We start from the raw sequence: 15,448 nt of genomic DNA on the forward strand, positions 1-15,448 counted from the left end.
AGAACTGTCTGGTGTTTGCTTGGTAACTTCTACCTAGTTCCTTCCTTGGCGAGCATCCTCCAAGGAGCTGTGGGACCACAGTGGTTCACACTCCTTCCTTCTCTCCTCTTCCAACATATACACGTGAATCATTTCAGAGTCAGATTGGACTCATTTTATCGGAAAGTGTTTGGATTCAGAGCCGTATGTGATTTCACTTAAGATTAAAAAAAAGACACAAGAAATAACAAGTGTTGGTGAGGATGTGGAGAAAAAGGAACTGTTGTGAGCTGTTGGCAGAATGTGGATGGGTGCAACCACTGTGGAAAACAGTATGGAGTTTCCTCAAAAAATTAAAAATAGAATTACTATGTGATCCAGTAATTCCACTGCTGGGTATTTACCCAGAGAAAATAAAACACTAACTTGGAAAGATATAAGCACCCTTGCGTCTATTGCAGCATTATTTACAATAGACAAGACATGGTGGTGACCCAGGTGTCCGTTGATAGATGAATAAAGAAGATGTAGAGATACAAGGGAAAATTACTCAGCCGTAGAAAGAATAAAATCTTGCCATCTGCAAAAAAAGAGATGGACTGGAGGGTATAATGCTAAGTGAAATAAGTCAGTTCGAGGGACACCTGAGTGGTTCAGTTGAGCACCTGCCTGTGGCTCAGGGCGTGATCCCAGATTCGCGGACTTGAGTCCCATATCAGGCTCCTTGCAGGGAGCCTGCTTCTCCTCCTTCTGCCTATGTCTCTGCCTCTCTTTCTGTGTCTCTCATGAATAAATAAATAAAATCTTAAAAAAAGAAAAAGTCAGAAGGACAAATACCATATGATTTCACTCATATGCGAAATTTAGGAAACATAACAAATACAAAAAATAAAAAAACAGACTCTTAAATATAGAGAACAAACTGGTGGTTGCCAGAGGTGAGGTGAGGAGATGAGTGAAATAGATAAGCGGGATTAAGAGTACTTACCTTGGGGCATCTGACTGGCCCAGTCAGAAGAACATGGGACTCGATCTTAGGGTCATGAATTCCAACCCTACAGTGGTTGTAGAGATTACTAAAAAAATTAATTAATTAAAAAAAGAGTACACATACCATGATGAGCACTGAGAAATGTATAGAAGTGTTGAATCATGGGGTATCTGGTTGGCTCAGTCAGTTAAGTGTCTGCCTTTGGCTCAGGTCATGATCCCAGTGTTGTAGGATGGAGCCCCATGTGAGGATCCCTGCTCAGCAGGGAGTCTGCTTCTGCTTCTCCCTCTGACCCTCCTCCCCTCCTTGTGCTCTATCACTCTCTCTCTCTCAAATAAATAAATAAAAGCTTTTGTTTTTTCAAAATTTTATTTATTTATTCATGAGAGGCACAGAGAGAGAGGCAGAGACACAGGCAGAGGGAGAAGCAGGCTCCCCACAAGGAGCCCGATATGGGACTCAATCCCAGATCCCGGTATCTATCATACCCTGAGCCAAAGGCAGATGCTCAACCACTGAGCCACCCAGGTGTCCCAAATAAAAGCTTTCAAAAAAATAAAGAAATGTTGAATCTTTATATTACACCTGAAGCTAATACAACACTATGTAAATTATATTTCAATATTTTTTTTAAAAGATTCACTAAGGAAGAAAAAGAACTTTATCAGCAAGTGTCACCATGACCATTTTGAGTATCTTTCCCCATCACAATATAGTTTAGCTGGAACGGAAAGATGTATAGACCACCTAATCCATTGGTTTTCAAAGTCTGATTTATAAAATGGATCATAGTGAGCCTTGTTGGGTAAAGAGGGAGGGAAGAAGGGGCCCTGTGCCTGGTGATAGCCCGTGAGGCATACATTCTCCACATACCAGTCTGTAAACCACTAATTTGAACTAAATGTCACAGCTTGCAGATGAAGAAACTGAGCCCAGAAAGGTTAAGTGACTCGGTCAAGGTCATGTAACGAGTTTGTTGCAGAGTTGATTCTAGATCCCAACTTACTGAGCACAAAGTCCTTTCCAGGGCTTTTCCCACAGATAACTGCTAAATAAAGAGTTCATTTCTGCTCAGTGGACTAGCACAGTTCATCTCTATGCCCAAGAGCAGCGTATGAGAACTAGTGTTTTCCTTGTTACAAATCCTTTCTTATTGAAAGAGATTCACTATTCACTGAAATCACCCAAAGTACCAGAAACAGTGTGACAAACCCGAAGGGACAGCACATTGTACATTTTTAGCTGGCCCATCTGTTCCATGATGGGCTTTCTAGCTGAGTAGCCTAAAGCCCTGCAACCGACCTGCTTCATAAGCTCAGCTCAGAACAGCCCAGCAAACCCTGAGTCAACTGGTCACATCGATGGGTGGTCTCCTTTCTCCATCAGCAATCTGGGAAGCTAACCCTATGCATTAGAGGGCCTCGATGGTGGCTAATTAGGGCAGGGCCCCCTCGGAGCTATCATTATAGGCCATCCACATCAAGACCATCCTCCACAGCCTTCCTTGTGATTAATGTAATCACAGTAATTACTGGTCTCCCTTTTGAGGTCTTGGCCACAAGAGCAAGAGTTTTCTCTGAGTACATTGTTTCCAAACAACTGTAAGTCCTTAGTTGTGGAAGATGATGTCAGGAGTTCTGATGAGGGGGTTTCTCTAGAGCAGCTGAGGATTGGCCCCAAAGGCGTAAAGGAGTCAATTCAGTTTATATCCCACAGCCACGTCTCCACGGCCACATGCATGCAACCAGTTACTCTATGATTAACAAAAACAAGCTTGTGGCTGTTGTATTGTACTTTCTACTCCTATAACATTTAGAGGACTAGGGAGACACAAAACCTTCCTTTTCTTTCATGTCTCCCAGACTTGGCGCATAATTGTCATTTTTTTCTTTTCTCTTCTTTCTTTGTCAGGAGTTAATGCTTTAGTCAAAACAGGTCAGATTGGAATTTCCATCCAGAAAAAAAATTGTTGATTATTCTCTAGCTAGACCACTTGAGGGCAGCATAGCCTTAGGAGCACATTTTTTGACCAACTACTATGTAAAGAGGAAATAGGTATTGTGACTTTCATATACACATTACTGTCATTCAGGGATTAAACCATAAATAATGAGAAAATACTTCTTGAAAGTCATACTAAATTTAAGGATGAAGGAATACATGTCTAATTTTAAACGTACTTATATTGTTTTCTTATACAACATAATTGCTTGAGGCAGACACTATATAAACCATTCATGTGAAAAAGAGATTTGAAACAGTGTTCTCCTGTTGGTGGGAATGCAAACTGTTGCAGCCACTGTGGAAAACAGCATGGAGGTTCCTCAAAAAGTTAAAATTGAATTACTTTCAGATCCAGCAAATGCATTACTGGGTATTTACCCCAAGAATACAAGAACACTAATTCAAGGGGATACATTCACCCCTATGCTGATAGAAGCAATATTTACAATAGCCAAGATACGGAAGCACCCCAAATGTCCATCAATTGTTGAATGGCTAAAGAAGAAGTGGTGTCTATATATATTGGAATATTATCCAGCCGTAAAAAAGAATGAAATCTTGCCATTTGCAGCTACATGGATAGAGCTACAAAGTATAATGCTAAGTGAAATAAATGAGTCAGAGAAAGACAAATACAATATGGTTTCACGCATATGTGGAATTTAAGAAACAGACAAGCAAAGGTGAAAAAATAAGAGAGAGAAGCAAATCAGGAAACAGACTCTTAATTATAGAAAACAGATTGATGGTTACCAGAGGGGAGGTGGGCGGCGGGATGTGTTAAATAAGTGATGGGGATTAAGGAATGCCCTTGTGAAGAGCATGGGTGATCTACACCTGAAACTAATATAACACTGCATGTTAACCACATTTAAGATAAACTTTAAAATATATAATTAAAAAATAAAATGAAATGAAACTGAGTGCTCTCAAAAAAGGGTCCCAAACAGTTAAAAAAAAAAAAAAAAAAAAAAAGGCTAAGCTAAAATATACTGCACAGTTGACCTGGGAACAAAATCCTGGATATGTTTACAGGTCCTTATGTTCCTCTTGGAGACATGGTTTTTCACAACTAACATGTTCCTATTACTACTTCTTTTAACCTAAACAGGAGAGCTACCTCTCTGTCTTTATTCTGTATTTTGGGAGTCAGTCCAGGATGGCAAGAGAAGATAAACAGAGGAGGTTTAGGGGAAAAGAGAAGTAGGCATTGCACTCTGTCCTTGGAGAATCACGGGTAGTGATCTGTAGGGAAAAGCCTACATTAACCCAAATCACAGGGAGGTGTGCCACTTATCTCTGACCCCTGTCCAATATGTTGTTTGTAAATACCTTTTGGTAGTTTTCACATGATGTTAATTAACAACTTGCACTTGATCAGCCTGAGATATTTTTGTTTTCTTTCCAGGTATCACTACATAAGCAACCTAAATAACAGAGACAGATAACTGACTCCCAGAAACCTATCTGGAAGTCACTCTGCATCCCTCCCTCTGCTTCTCTTTATGAGTCGTAGAAAGAACATGACAGTTCTTGAATACATTTCCCAGATTATCGGAGGAAGCCAAATTCTTCACATGGTGTATGGGTTTGTTCATTTTTTAAGATCATGATTGTGGTGAAGAACTAGAGGAAAGCTCTGGAAGATAATGGAAGCGACTCATGAGAGGCATCTTTAGCCCAATGTCAGTTGGACCTTCAGTGCCCTTGAAAATCCTTTCTTTCATCGTAAGTCCATATACTATCATATTTCTGTCTGTATTTTTTTGGCAAACATCCAAAACCAAACTCATTCTCCCTCAAGTATGGAGGTGGCCTCAGCTACTTTGCTGAGATGGCCAAGGTGATTAGGTGTAAACTCGCTTGTTTCCCTCCCTTCACTTCAGTTTTTCTCTTTCAAGCTCTTCCAGGATCTTGTTCAATTGGGTATCTCCCTAATTCCACTTTTTTTCTCCCACACTTGAGGAAAAAGTTCTTTCTCCATCTCATTCACCTTTCCAGCTCCCATCCGTCCTCCCTCCATCTGAGGCAGGTTTCTTGAAAGAAAGGTCTAGACAGGGCCACCACATTCTCACCTCCCTTTACATTCTCCCTTGCATTATTCCACCCTGCTCCCACTCTTCACAAACCACCCTTTAAAGCTCACTAGTAATCTTCTCATTGCCACGTGGTCAGTGATTTCTCCTCAGCTCTTCTCTTTACGACATCACAGGTGTAGCACCGTGGTGGTGGCATTGACAAATTCTACCCTCGCTTCTCTCCTTGAAATTCTTTCTTCCCTTGGATTCAGGAACACCCATACTAATTATCTGGCTACTTCTCTTCAATCCCTGTTGGCCCCACTTCTCCTTTCCCCTTACAGGTAGGGATTTTCAGTACTCATCCCCTCAATTTTCTGTGCCCTCTTTTTTTTTTTTTAAGATTTTATTTATTTATTCATGAGAGACACAGAGAAAAAGAGAGGCAGAGACACAGGCAGAGGGAGAAGCAGGCTCCATACAGGGAGCCTGACGTGGGACTCGATCCTGGGTCTCCAGGATCACGCCCTGGGCTGAAGGCAGCACTAAACTGCTGAGCCACCCGGGCTGCCCTCTTCTGTGCCCTCTTCCTGAGCTCATCTACTCCTACAGCTCTAACTACCCCTTCTTTGCCCTTGACTTCCCAGCAGGCATTTCTCTTCTAAGCTATATGCCTCACCTTCCAAAAGAATATTTGCTATGTCCACTTTTATGTCCTGTATCTCACTTTGCTCACAGCCTCCCCATCTGTCTGTCCCAAACTAATTCTCCCACCTTACTGTCCAATCATGTCTCAAGACAAAATTTTGGTCATCCTCCACTTCTGTGCCATTTGTAAATTGATTAGACATGGGACATAAAAGATTGTGAAATGCTTTTTTCAGACTCTCCCTTGTATTCACCATGAGAGTGCTCCATTTCAAGACTTCATGACCTGGGCTTCAGAAACGATCACCAAGTTGGTGTCTCTGTCATTAATCTCTCTCATCCTTATTCCAGCCCAATCAATATTTGGCCATTAGCTAGTTTCCAAGTCTCCCCAATACAAAAGAAACTAGTAATATTAGTTGCTTCCAAAACAAACGGCTGGGAGACAAGTGTGGAAGGGATGGGAAATTCACACTTACATACCATCTTGTTCCTTTAAAATTCTGTGCTCTGAATATATTAGCTATTAAAAATAATGTTTAGGGGCACCTGGGTGGCTCAGTCGGTTAGGCCACCGACTTTTGGTCTCAGTTTAGGTCTTGATCTCAGGGTTGTGAATTAAACTCTGAGTTGGGATCTATGCCAAGCATGGAGCTTACGTAAAAAAAAATAAAGCAAAAATAAGTTAAACATTAAGTATTGCCAATTAAGTTTAGAAAAATAAACAAAACGTTTTGTTTCAGTTACTCTTCTGTTCAAAATCCTACATGGGTTGACTTCAAAACAAAGTCAAATTTCAGGCCATCGTTGAAAGCTTCCTTAGATTTGACCACACCCATCCTTCTAATCTGCTCTTCCTCTTTGCTGTCTCTACTGCACAGGCCAGCCATGTGCCATTACTCTGGATTTTGAGGCTTCCGTTCTCTTGTTTAAGCCATCCCCTCTGCCTGAGGTGCCCGGCTTCATACCAGGTGCAGTCCTACCTTCCTTCCAGCTTCACCTCATATGTCACCAATTCCGAAGTGTTTTTCCAGACTCTTGCATTTAAAACCATTCCTTCTCTTCTGTAGATTTCCCGGAGCAATTGGTCCTATCCGAGTCACCCTATGCCTGTGACTGTTGGTATCTTTGTCTGTTTTTACACCCCTAGTTGAAGGCTGTTCACATGATGAGTTCTCAGTAAATGGCTTCTGAATGTCATTGGCCCCAGGACACTGAGAAATCCAAAATTAGAACTGTTTGGATAGGGGGCTCTTTGTATCTCCACTGATGTTTGGCATTGCCATCAGGAAGTACAGAGGTAGATGATTCCCTCTCAGGTTGGTGCTTCTGCAGTTCTGGTCCTAGACCACCTGCCACGGGAGCACCTGGAGTGCTCACCAAAATATAAATTCCCAGGCTCCAACTGAGGCCTGCTGGTTCTGAGTCTCTGGGAGTAGGGCTTAGCAATCTGTAATCGAAGCAAGCCTCTCAGGTGATCCTCACATACTCCCGGTTTTGAGAGCGTTTGTTGTCATTGGATAGAGCAGGATTTAGGGGGAAGGTTTGAGCAGAGAGAACCGCTGAGGTTTCTTCAGCACCATTCTGCTTGAATGCTCAGTTTCCTCGGTCTCTGCCAGCCCTTCAAACTGTGGCCCAGCCTGCTCCGCATACCTGGCTGTGCCTCTTGCTCCTGGATCGAGGCTTGCCCTCTGTATCTCCTTTCAAGAGGCTGACAGCTGAGCTGTCAAGCTCTGATTCCTTGCAGAAGCTGGTGCTGGCACCTCACGATTGAGTGCCTCAGACTTCAACAATAATCTCGTCTTTTTTCACTCTTCTCTTTTTTCCTGTAACTGCTGTGGGCAAGTGATTATCTCTGTGTTGTAGACATGGGGATTCTGAGGCAGGAAAATGTTGAGACTTGCCTAAGCCTCTGACATATTAATAGAGTTAATGTCAAAAGCCCTGTCATCCAATTTGGCATTCCCAGTGGCCATTTTGTCAATCAGTAAGTCAATCAGTTAATCAACAAGTATTTGCTAAATGCCAAATAGACATCCAGAAGTGTCTTGTTTAACAACTGCTGGCTGGCACAGAACCTGGTTCAGTGACCTTATATTATCCCTGTGTACCGTGCTGTCCACGGTTTGCTGCCTTTATGATCATGCCAGGTTGCTGAGCTATATTTCACATCAGTACCACCATTTATTACATAATTCTGTAGTCCTTAATGAAGTTAAGAAGAGTAAGGTAGGCCAGCTCCTCCAACGTGACCAACTACTTGGCAATCTCAGCTTGATGTTATACCTCTGACAATATTTGGTTTTCCTTGGATTTCCATTGAATTAAAAGTAGAAATTCTGCAGACAAGCATGTGACTCTGTGAAAGAAATCTTTTTCCTTTCTCCTTCTAATCCACATACACTCAAAAACCTCCATCCTCAGCATCGATGGCCTTCATTTTCACAATCTGAAATCCTTTTATATGTGAAAATTATCCACCCCCATGGCCCCCAATTCTATATCCCTTCCTAAAACCAATATGCAGAAAGAATACGTTATGCTACAGGCTACATTTACTAACACTTACAAGTATTTTCATTAATTTTCTAACAGTCACAATAGAAACCATAACTGTGTGTGTACAAACCCACTTTGCTCTTTTTGGCCAGCTTACTGTTTTTTACAAACCGAAGATAGCAAAGTAAGTTCTGCTATGTGTTTGAAAATGCCAACTCAAAGTAGGATATCTATGCCCAGGGTCCCCTAGGTTAGCACACATTCTGCTAGGTCATTCTGGGTGCTGCAAATCAAAATTCAGCTATCACAGACTACTTGGAGGGAACCAGTATCTGAAACAAACTCCCATGGACAAGATCTGAACATTTTTGGCGTTCTTTCTTTCTTAGATTTCATGGTTTTAAAGGTAGCCCCAAAACTTGACCCTGATTTCAGTTAGCATTGATAGCACCAAAGGTATCTATGGGGAGCATTGCTGGCCCATCCCAGGTTTGAGAGGTGATAATGGGCACCTGTGGCTCTTTCTGCTATCTCTAGTTTGTAAGTGGGCTGGATTTAGAACTAATCCAAATCACCTTGGGTGGCAGGGAGCATGGTCCTTTGCTGAGAGGGATTCGGGCCAGTAATTTTACCTCCACATTGTTTGACATTCTATTTCAGGCTTAATGTTGTAACATGTTCTTCCTTTTTCCATCTCATGTAGCCATTAAATAAATGCCCTGGCTGGATCAGAGGAACCAGGAAATAGAATGTTACGCAGTGAGCTATTGATATTGCCCCCTAAAGCTTCCAACAACTTCCCCTATCAACATCTCTGACAGGGCCAGAAAATTCCAGTGGATTTCTTTTGTCCATTCATGTGTATTACAAATGTGTTATATGTCTCACTCAATAAAGTTACTACAGTTTTGCTGAATTATATATACCAAGACAAAGTCTTCTTTAGGTATCTTGTTATCCTTATCATTGTTCTAGGTGAAATTACAAATAAATAATACCTATAATGAGTTGATCATAGATATCCAAATGGACACGGGGGGAAAAGTCGATTGGATGGATCAAGTTCACAGAACAAGTTAATAAAGGTAGGACAGACCAAGAACGAAGGCCTAATAATTTTCTTCTAGGCCCTTAATAAAATATATTTTCTCTTGTAACATAGACTGCCTCACACAAATAATATCAAAGAAAAATTGAATAATTTTCATCCTTTGGGATTTCACTTTGATTTAAAGTCAATGTGGCTTTAATTATTTTTAATTTTACTTCCTTCACTTATTAAAATATCTAATATGCACCAGACTTGCTGCTTCTTTTACTTAATCCTGATGCACCTAAGAGTAGAAAAGAATTATATTGTGGTTTAAATATCCCAGCATTGCTATCACTGTGTTTAATTTTTATTTTTAAAATACCCATTTTAAGTCTCTCACTCCACATCTGGGTGTTTTACATGATTTTTCTATATTCTTCACAATGATGTATTAAGTACATATTATCATTGTGACTCTACAGAAAAGGAAAATGATTGCACAAAAGTTATGTAATTTGAATTAATGAGCTCAGTGCCTGACTTGTAACCATTTCTCAGTCAATATTAGTATTTTTCCTAAGGTCACACAGCTACTACGTGGAAGAATGTGAATTCAAAATCAAATATAACAGAATGCTTTTGACACTATCCACACACTGTCTCAATTTTCATAGTTGATTTTATGAAAAAAGTGACTTTACTCTTATATATTTGACCAGCTAGAGCAAATATTGCATAAACTATATTTATCCGTCAACATCTCTACCTTTAATTTATGTGCATGTACACCTGAATGTCTTCTTGTCTTATTCTGTTTTGGTTTTGTGTTTAGGTTTTTATGCTGTATTGTACACTGTCATGCATTTAAAGAAACTTTTAGACTTAAGAGTGAAGCTTCCCCCCAACCCCCCGGGAATGGGAAGAAGGTATTAATCAAGAGGCATATAAATGTGAAATGAAACAGTCCTGCTCCAAGGGAGAGCATGGAACTTCCCTAAAAGCAGAGGTTCCTAGCACAGCCTTATACAGCAGGTTGAGTGACACCTCATTCTAAAAATAGGGCTTGCTTGGACACTATGAGGTGGGACACTTGGATTCTGTTTTATTTCGAACTGACATTTTAGAAAGGACATCCCACATTTCTTTTAGAAGAACTCCAGTGATAGTTATTCTATGAGTTATTCTGAAGAAAGTCTATAAGAATTTGGACTTGTATTTATAAATTAATAAGTGGCCATAGCTTTCATTTTGAGAGAAGAAAAGGATTTCGGTTTACATTATAATGAAGAGTTCCAGATCAGACCTCCAGCCTCTATCCCTGCAAGCACAGATATTAGAGCTACAGGAACCTCACATCTGGCTCTGCCTGGGCTCTGGTCAGGCTTCTCTGCAAAAGTCAATAGCTAAGGAGCCTCAATAGGCAACATATACCCCTTCTCTCTCTTTCTTTCTCCCCCCCTTACTTTCCCCTTTCTCTTCTATTTTTTAAAGATCTTTCTTTCTCAAAGTCTGATCTCTTTGGTCCTAAGTCTCCGAACTTTGACAGAAGGCTCAACTTGGATTAAAAATTCTCTAGAAGAGCACGCAAGTGGTGTTGCTGATGAGCAGCAGGTCTTGCAGTTAGTTCCCTTTCTTGATTAAAAAAAAAGTGGGGGGAGGTTGGGATCCCTGGGTGGCTCAGTAGCTAAGCGTCTGCCTTCGGCTCAGGGTATGATCCTGCAGTCCCAGGATCGAGTCCCACATCGGGTTCCCTACATGGAGGCTGCTTCTCCCTCTGCCTATGTCTCTGCCTCTCTCTCTCTGTGTCTCTCATGAATAAACGAATCTTAAAAAAGAGAGAGAGAAAAAAAGGGGGGGGAGGTGCATGGGTGGCGCAATAAGCTAGGTGGCCAACTTTTGGTTTTGGCTCAGGTCTGATCTCAGGGTCGTGAAATGGAGCCCAATGTCTAGCTCTGTGCTCAGTACTGAGTCTGCTTCAGAATCTCTCCCTCTGTTGCTCCTACTTGTGCTCTCTCTCTCATAAATAAATAAATAAATAAATAAATAAATAAATAAAAAAAATAAGAATAAGATGGTCCCACAAAAAGGCAGTCATTGAATTAGCCAGAACTAGACTTTGGAAATGCCTGTGAAGTCCCAGAACCAGTGATCTTACCTGCATAATTTTATGTTTACACACAGAGGAGTGGATTAGGAAAGGCATTTCAGCCTGGTCTCAGCTGAATCACTGGCTGTGTTAGCTTGGTGTTCTCACCAGAAGCCTCTGAAAATACTTGAGAACATCAGATCCTGGGTCATGATTATGCCTCTGAGACTCTGTGCCCGTGGCTGGGGAGGAGATTGTCAGCCTCTAGGGGAGTGAACAGCATTGTAGAGATTTCTGGAGTGCAACTGAGAGTAGCTAAGACTTTGGCAAGCTTAAGACCGAGAGCCAGGTCCTCAAACTGTGACTTAAATTGGCATATGACTCTAAACTTGTTTGTATCATTCTCTAATTGTTTTATGGGTGCTCATATGTCCCTCACAAGCCTGAAAGCATCAGAAGACAGAGACATTGCTATTTTTGATTTCCCACAAGATTCTTCCAGAGTCATGGGCTCACCTTGTTGATTGACAGTCACTGGTAGCAGTGACTTCAGCTGCAAATAAAGAAAAACAGTTATGTTCCAAGTGATAGAAGAATGTGTCATGTAGTCATGCCTCTGTGGTAGTGGGTTGATCACCAAGATGGAAATACCCTATGAGGCAGAAATAGGTGAATGGTACTAAGTATCTGGGAATCTTGTGGCAGAGACAGAAGAAGCAGGTGGTTGGGTTAAGGGTTACGTATTTGGAGGTCACCTGACTTGTTTTCAGGCAGGGACCTGAGCACCCTAGCCGAAGCTCTCCAGGGAGTGCATGGTCATTACCAACAGTCCTCGAGAGCAAGCCTTGAGGCCTTGAGGCTCCAAAGTCACTGTCCATCAATGGACAGGCCCACATCATTCATTCATATATTCTTTAATTCTGATGTTAAATATTGTGTGGCAGGCATCATGCTCAGTGCTAGGAACACAAAGATCAATGAATGTATGTGGTCCCTGTGTCCAGAGGTGAGACTAACTATAAACTGATACATTATGATCTAAGCTTAATACCATATGATAGTTTGATTTAATGAAAACGAGTTTTATAGAATAAGGAAATGGAGCTAGCTTGGGATACAGGCTTTGCCACCTATTATTCACTGTATGACTTGGATATTTTGAGCCTATTTCCTCATCTATAATTTGGAAAGTACTATCTCTTAGGATTGTTCAAAGAATAAAATGAGAAACACATAAATAACAGCAGCACAACGCATATGGCAGACCATCAGAAAACATTTGATTCCATGCTATGTAACAGCAGAACATGCAGTATGATGGAGGCTCAGAGGCAGGAGCCAATGGCTGCTTGAAAAAGGGTGTGGAGACTCCATCTAGGAAATAACACTTTTTGTTTGATCCTGAAGAGTAACTAATCCCTAGTTCAATCATTTAATCAGCACATGTTTATAGAGCATTATTATGTGCCAAATATTATGCCAGATGTTGGGAGCACAGTGGTGTACAAAACAGACGTGATGCTGGACCTCGTATTGCTTACCTGGTGGAGGAGGAGACAGAACAAAACCAAACAAATGGATATGCCAAGAATAAACATGGCAGTGGAGATTGGGAACTGTGACTCTCAAATGTATTCGGTCTTCTGGCAAGAGCACCAAGCTATCATAGACTACAATTCAGCCCAGACCAGGCTGAGATGCCTTTCTTAATAAACTCTTGTGTATTAAACGTGAAATCATGCAGGTAAGATCACTGGTTCCAGGGCTTTAAATTTCATATCCAACATCCACATCTGGCTGATTCAGTGACTCCTTTTTTGGGTGAAAACCTTATTATTATTATTTTTTAATCAAAGATGGAGACTGCATGACCTGCTGTTCATCATCAATGCCACTAAGTGTTCTTCTAGAGAAGTCTTAAACTTGAGCCTTCTGTCAGAGCTTGGAGACCCTTAAGACTGATGTGCTTAGACTTTAGGAGAGAGACAAAAAATAGAAAAGAAAGGGAGTAGAGGGACGCCTGGGTGGCTCAAGGGTTGAGCATCTGCCTTTGGCTCAGGGCGTGATCCCGGGGTCTGGGATCGAGTCCCAGGTCGGGCTCCCTGCGAGGAGCCTGCTTCTCTCTCTGCCTATGTCTCTACCTCTTTCTCTGTGTTTCTCATAAATAAATAAATAAAATCTTAAAAAAAAAAGAAAGGGAGTAGAGAGAGAGAGAGAAAAAGAGAGAGAGAAATGCATGTTGCGTATTGAGACTTCTTAGCCACGGACATTTGCGTTGACCAGATGGTGCTTGGGCAGAGCCACATGTGAAGCTCATGGAGCTTTAACATCTGTGCTTATTAGGAAAAGGGATGGTAGGACATCTGGCCTGATATCAGCCAAGAACCAAAGGATGAGAAGGACCAAACCATGTAAAGAGTGAAAGGAAGAACATTCTAAGCAGAAATAGCATGTTTCATTGCTCTAAAGCAGGGAAGGGCTGGGATGAGCAAGTGAAAGAAGAATAGAATGAAAAAGGGAAAAGATAGCATTCAGGAGATTTCACGAAAGATTCAGGAGAGCTCACACGTAAAAAGACATAGAGTCATGAAAGAGTCTGGCATGTTGTAACAATCTGGTGAACTTGTTGTGGCTGTGCTCCAGGCTGGAGAAAGGAAGGGAGGGAGAGAAAAAGGTGGCAGGGGGTAGAGTAGGAAGGTAGATGGGAGCAATTGTACAGGATCTTGCTTGTGTGATATAAAGATACTCAGATCTAGTTCTGCTCATAAGCAAGACTACACATATTTTTATGAGGGATTGTGGATGCAGGACTTGATTGTGGAGAAGGGATTCAAAGCAAAGAGATTGGAAAGGCAGCAGTCAGATGGCAGGCTGCTAAAACAGTCTGAGGCCGGACTAAAGTTAGGTAGTGGTGGGGAGGACAGATTTAAGAGACCATACTGAGGTAGAAGCAACAGCATATGATGAGATACGGAGTGAGGGCACGGAAGAGTTGGGATAACCATGAGGTTTCCAGTTTGGGAGCCACACATTCTATTAGCCATCTGAGTGACAGTGTCACACATACCATGTAGCTTCTGGAAAACTCCCTTGTATGTTCGTGAGAATGAAAAGGGCAAAAAATGCCTTATCACTATGAGATAGTCTTGACTCACAGAACCTCTGAAAGGGTATCAGGGACCCCTCAGGGTCCTTGAACCATATTTTGAGACCTGCTATTTTATGCAGTTCCTTGGGATTCCTTACCCCATCCCTGAGCTCTCTTCATGACCTTCCCATCACCAACAACCTCATAAATGCATGTGATCTGCAGTTATTTGCACTTGGGGTTGCTCTGACCTTTTCAGTTTGGAACTCTGGGCCTCGGGAAACAACCCTTGCCTAAACTTCCAAGCCTGTCTTGAAGCCCTCCCACTCATGGTGCCTTCTTGACTATCTTCCAAGTTTTGGATCCCTACTTCTCTACATGGGATGACCTTAGCTTTTCTTGTTGCTCAGATATGAGGCATCATCTGTTTGAGAAGGAGCTCTCATTCTGACAATAGAAAGAGCATTTTCTGCTCTGGACCCTGGGCAGGTGGTCAGACAAGGCTAGGTTCATCTTCTTAAGAACGCAACTGAAAGCAGAGGAGAGCTGAGAGTTAATGGGAAGCCCATGTTAGACCTTGAATAGGAAAGCAACAAAAGAGAAATATTTATTAACCCATTTGACACTGATTTGAAGAATTCATTAAAAGAGGAAGAGAGGGATCCCTGGGTGGCGCAGTGGTTTGGCGCCTGCCTTTGGCCCAGGGCGCGATCCTGGAGACCCGGGATCGAATCCCACATCGGGCTCCCGGTGCATGGAGCCTGCTTCTCCCTCTGCCTGTGTCTCTGCCTCTCTCTCTCTCTCTCTGTGACTATCATAAATAAAAAAAAAAAAAAAAGAGGAAGAGACTAAAACGGCCAAATGTGGTGTGTGTGTGTGTGTGTGTGTGTGTGTGCTCTTTTTTTAAAGGAAAAAGTACTTTATAATGTGGAATTGAAATAGCAAACCTGATAGTGTGTGGGATTTGCCATGGTAGAGAAATGCAATTTTAGTGGATTGACATTTATTTGGAAATCTTTTCCTTTAGACAAAATTACCTTGTTTTATGACCCTTCCTTGATTTTGTCTGGTTTAAAATTCAGAGAAAAAAACCTATTCCATT

General features: G+C 41.6%; 1 protein-coding gene across 4 annotated transcripts in view; it reads left to right on the forward strand.

Moving 5' to 3' along the window:
• Nucleotides 1-15,448, forward strand: part of SYNPO2 (synaptopodin 2) — a 182,632-nt gene that overhangs the window by 97,834 nt on the left and 69,350 nt on the right. The window contains exon 1 of one of the 4 annotated variants that reach the window (XM_035709745.2): nt 4,643-4,702. The exons of the other annotated variants lie outside the window; for them this stretch is intronic. Within the exon in view, the coding sequence (XP_035565638.1) occupies nt 4,658-4,702 (45 nt within the window). The 5' untranslated portion in view covers nt 4,643-4,657. Of the gene's footprint in view, nt 1-4,642; nt 4,703-15,448 lie in introns of those variants that run through there. 4 annotated transcript variants of the gene reach the window in all.

This window comes from Canis lupus, chromosome 32 (assembly GCF_003254725.2).
Source record: "Canis lupus dingo isolate Sandy chromosome 32, ASM325472v2, whole genome shotgun sequence".
Classification (NCBI taxonomy): Eukaryota; Metazoa; Chordata; class Mammalia; order Carnivora; family Canidae; genus Canis; species Canis lupus.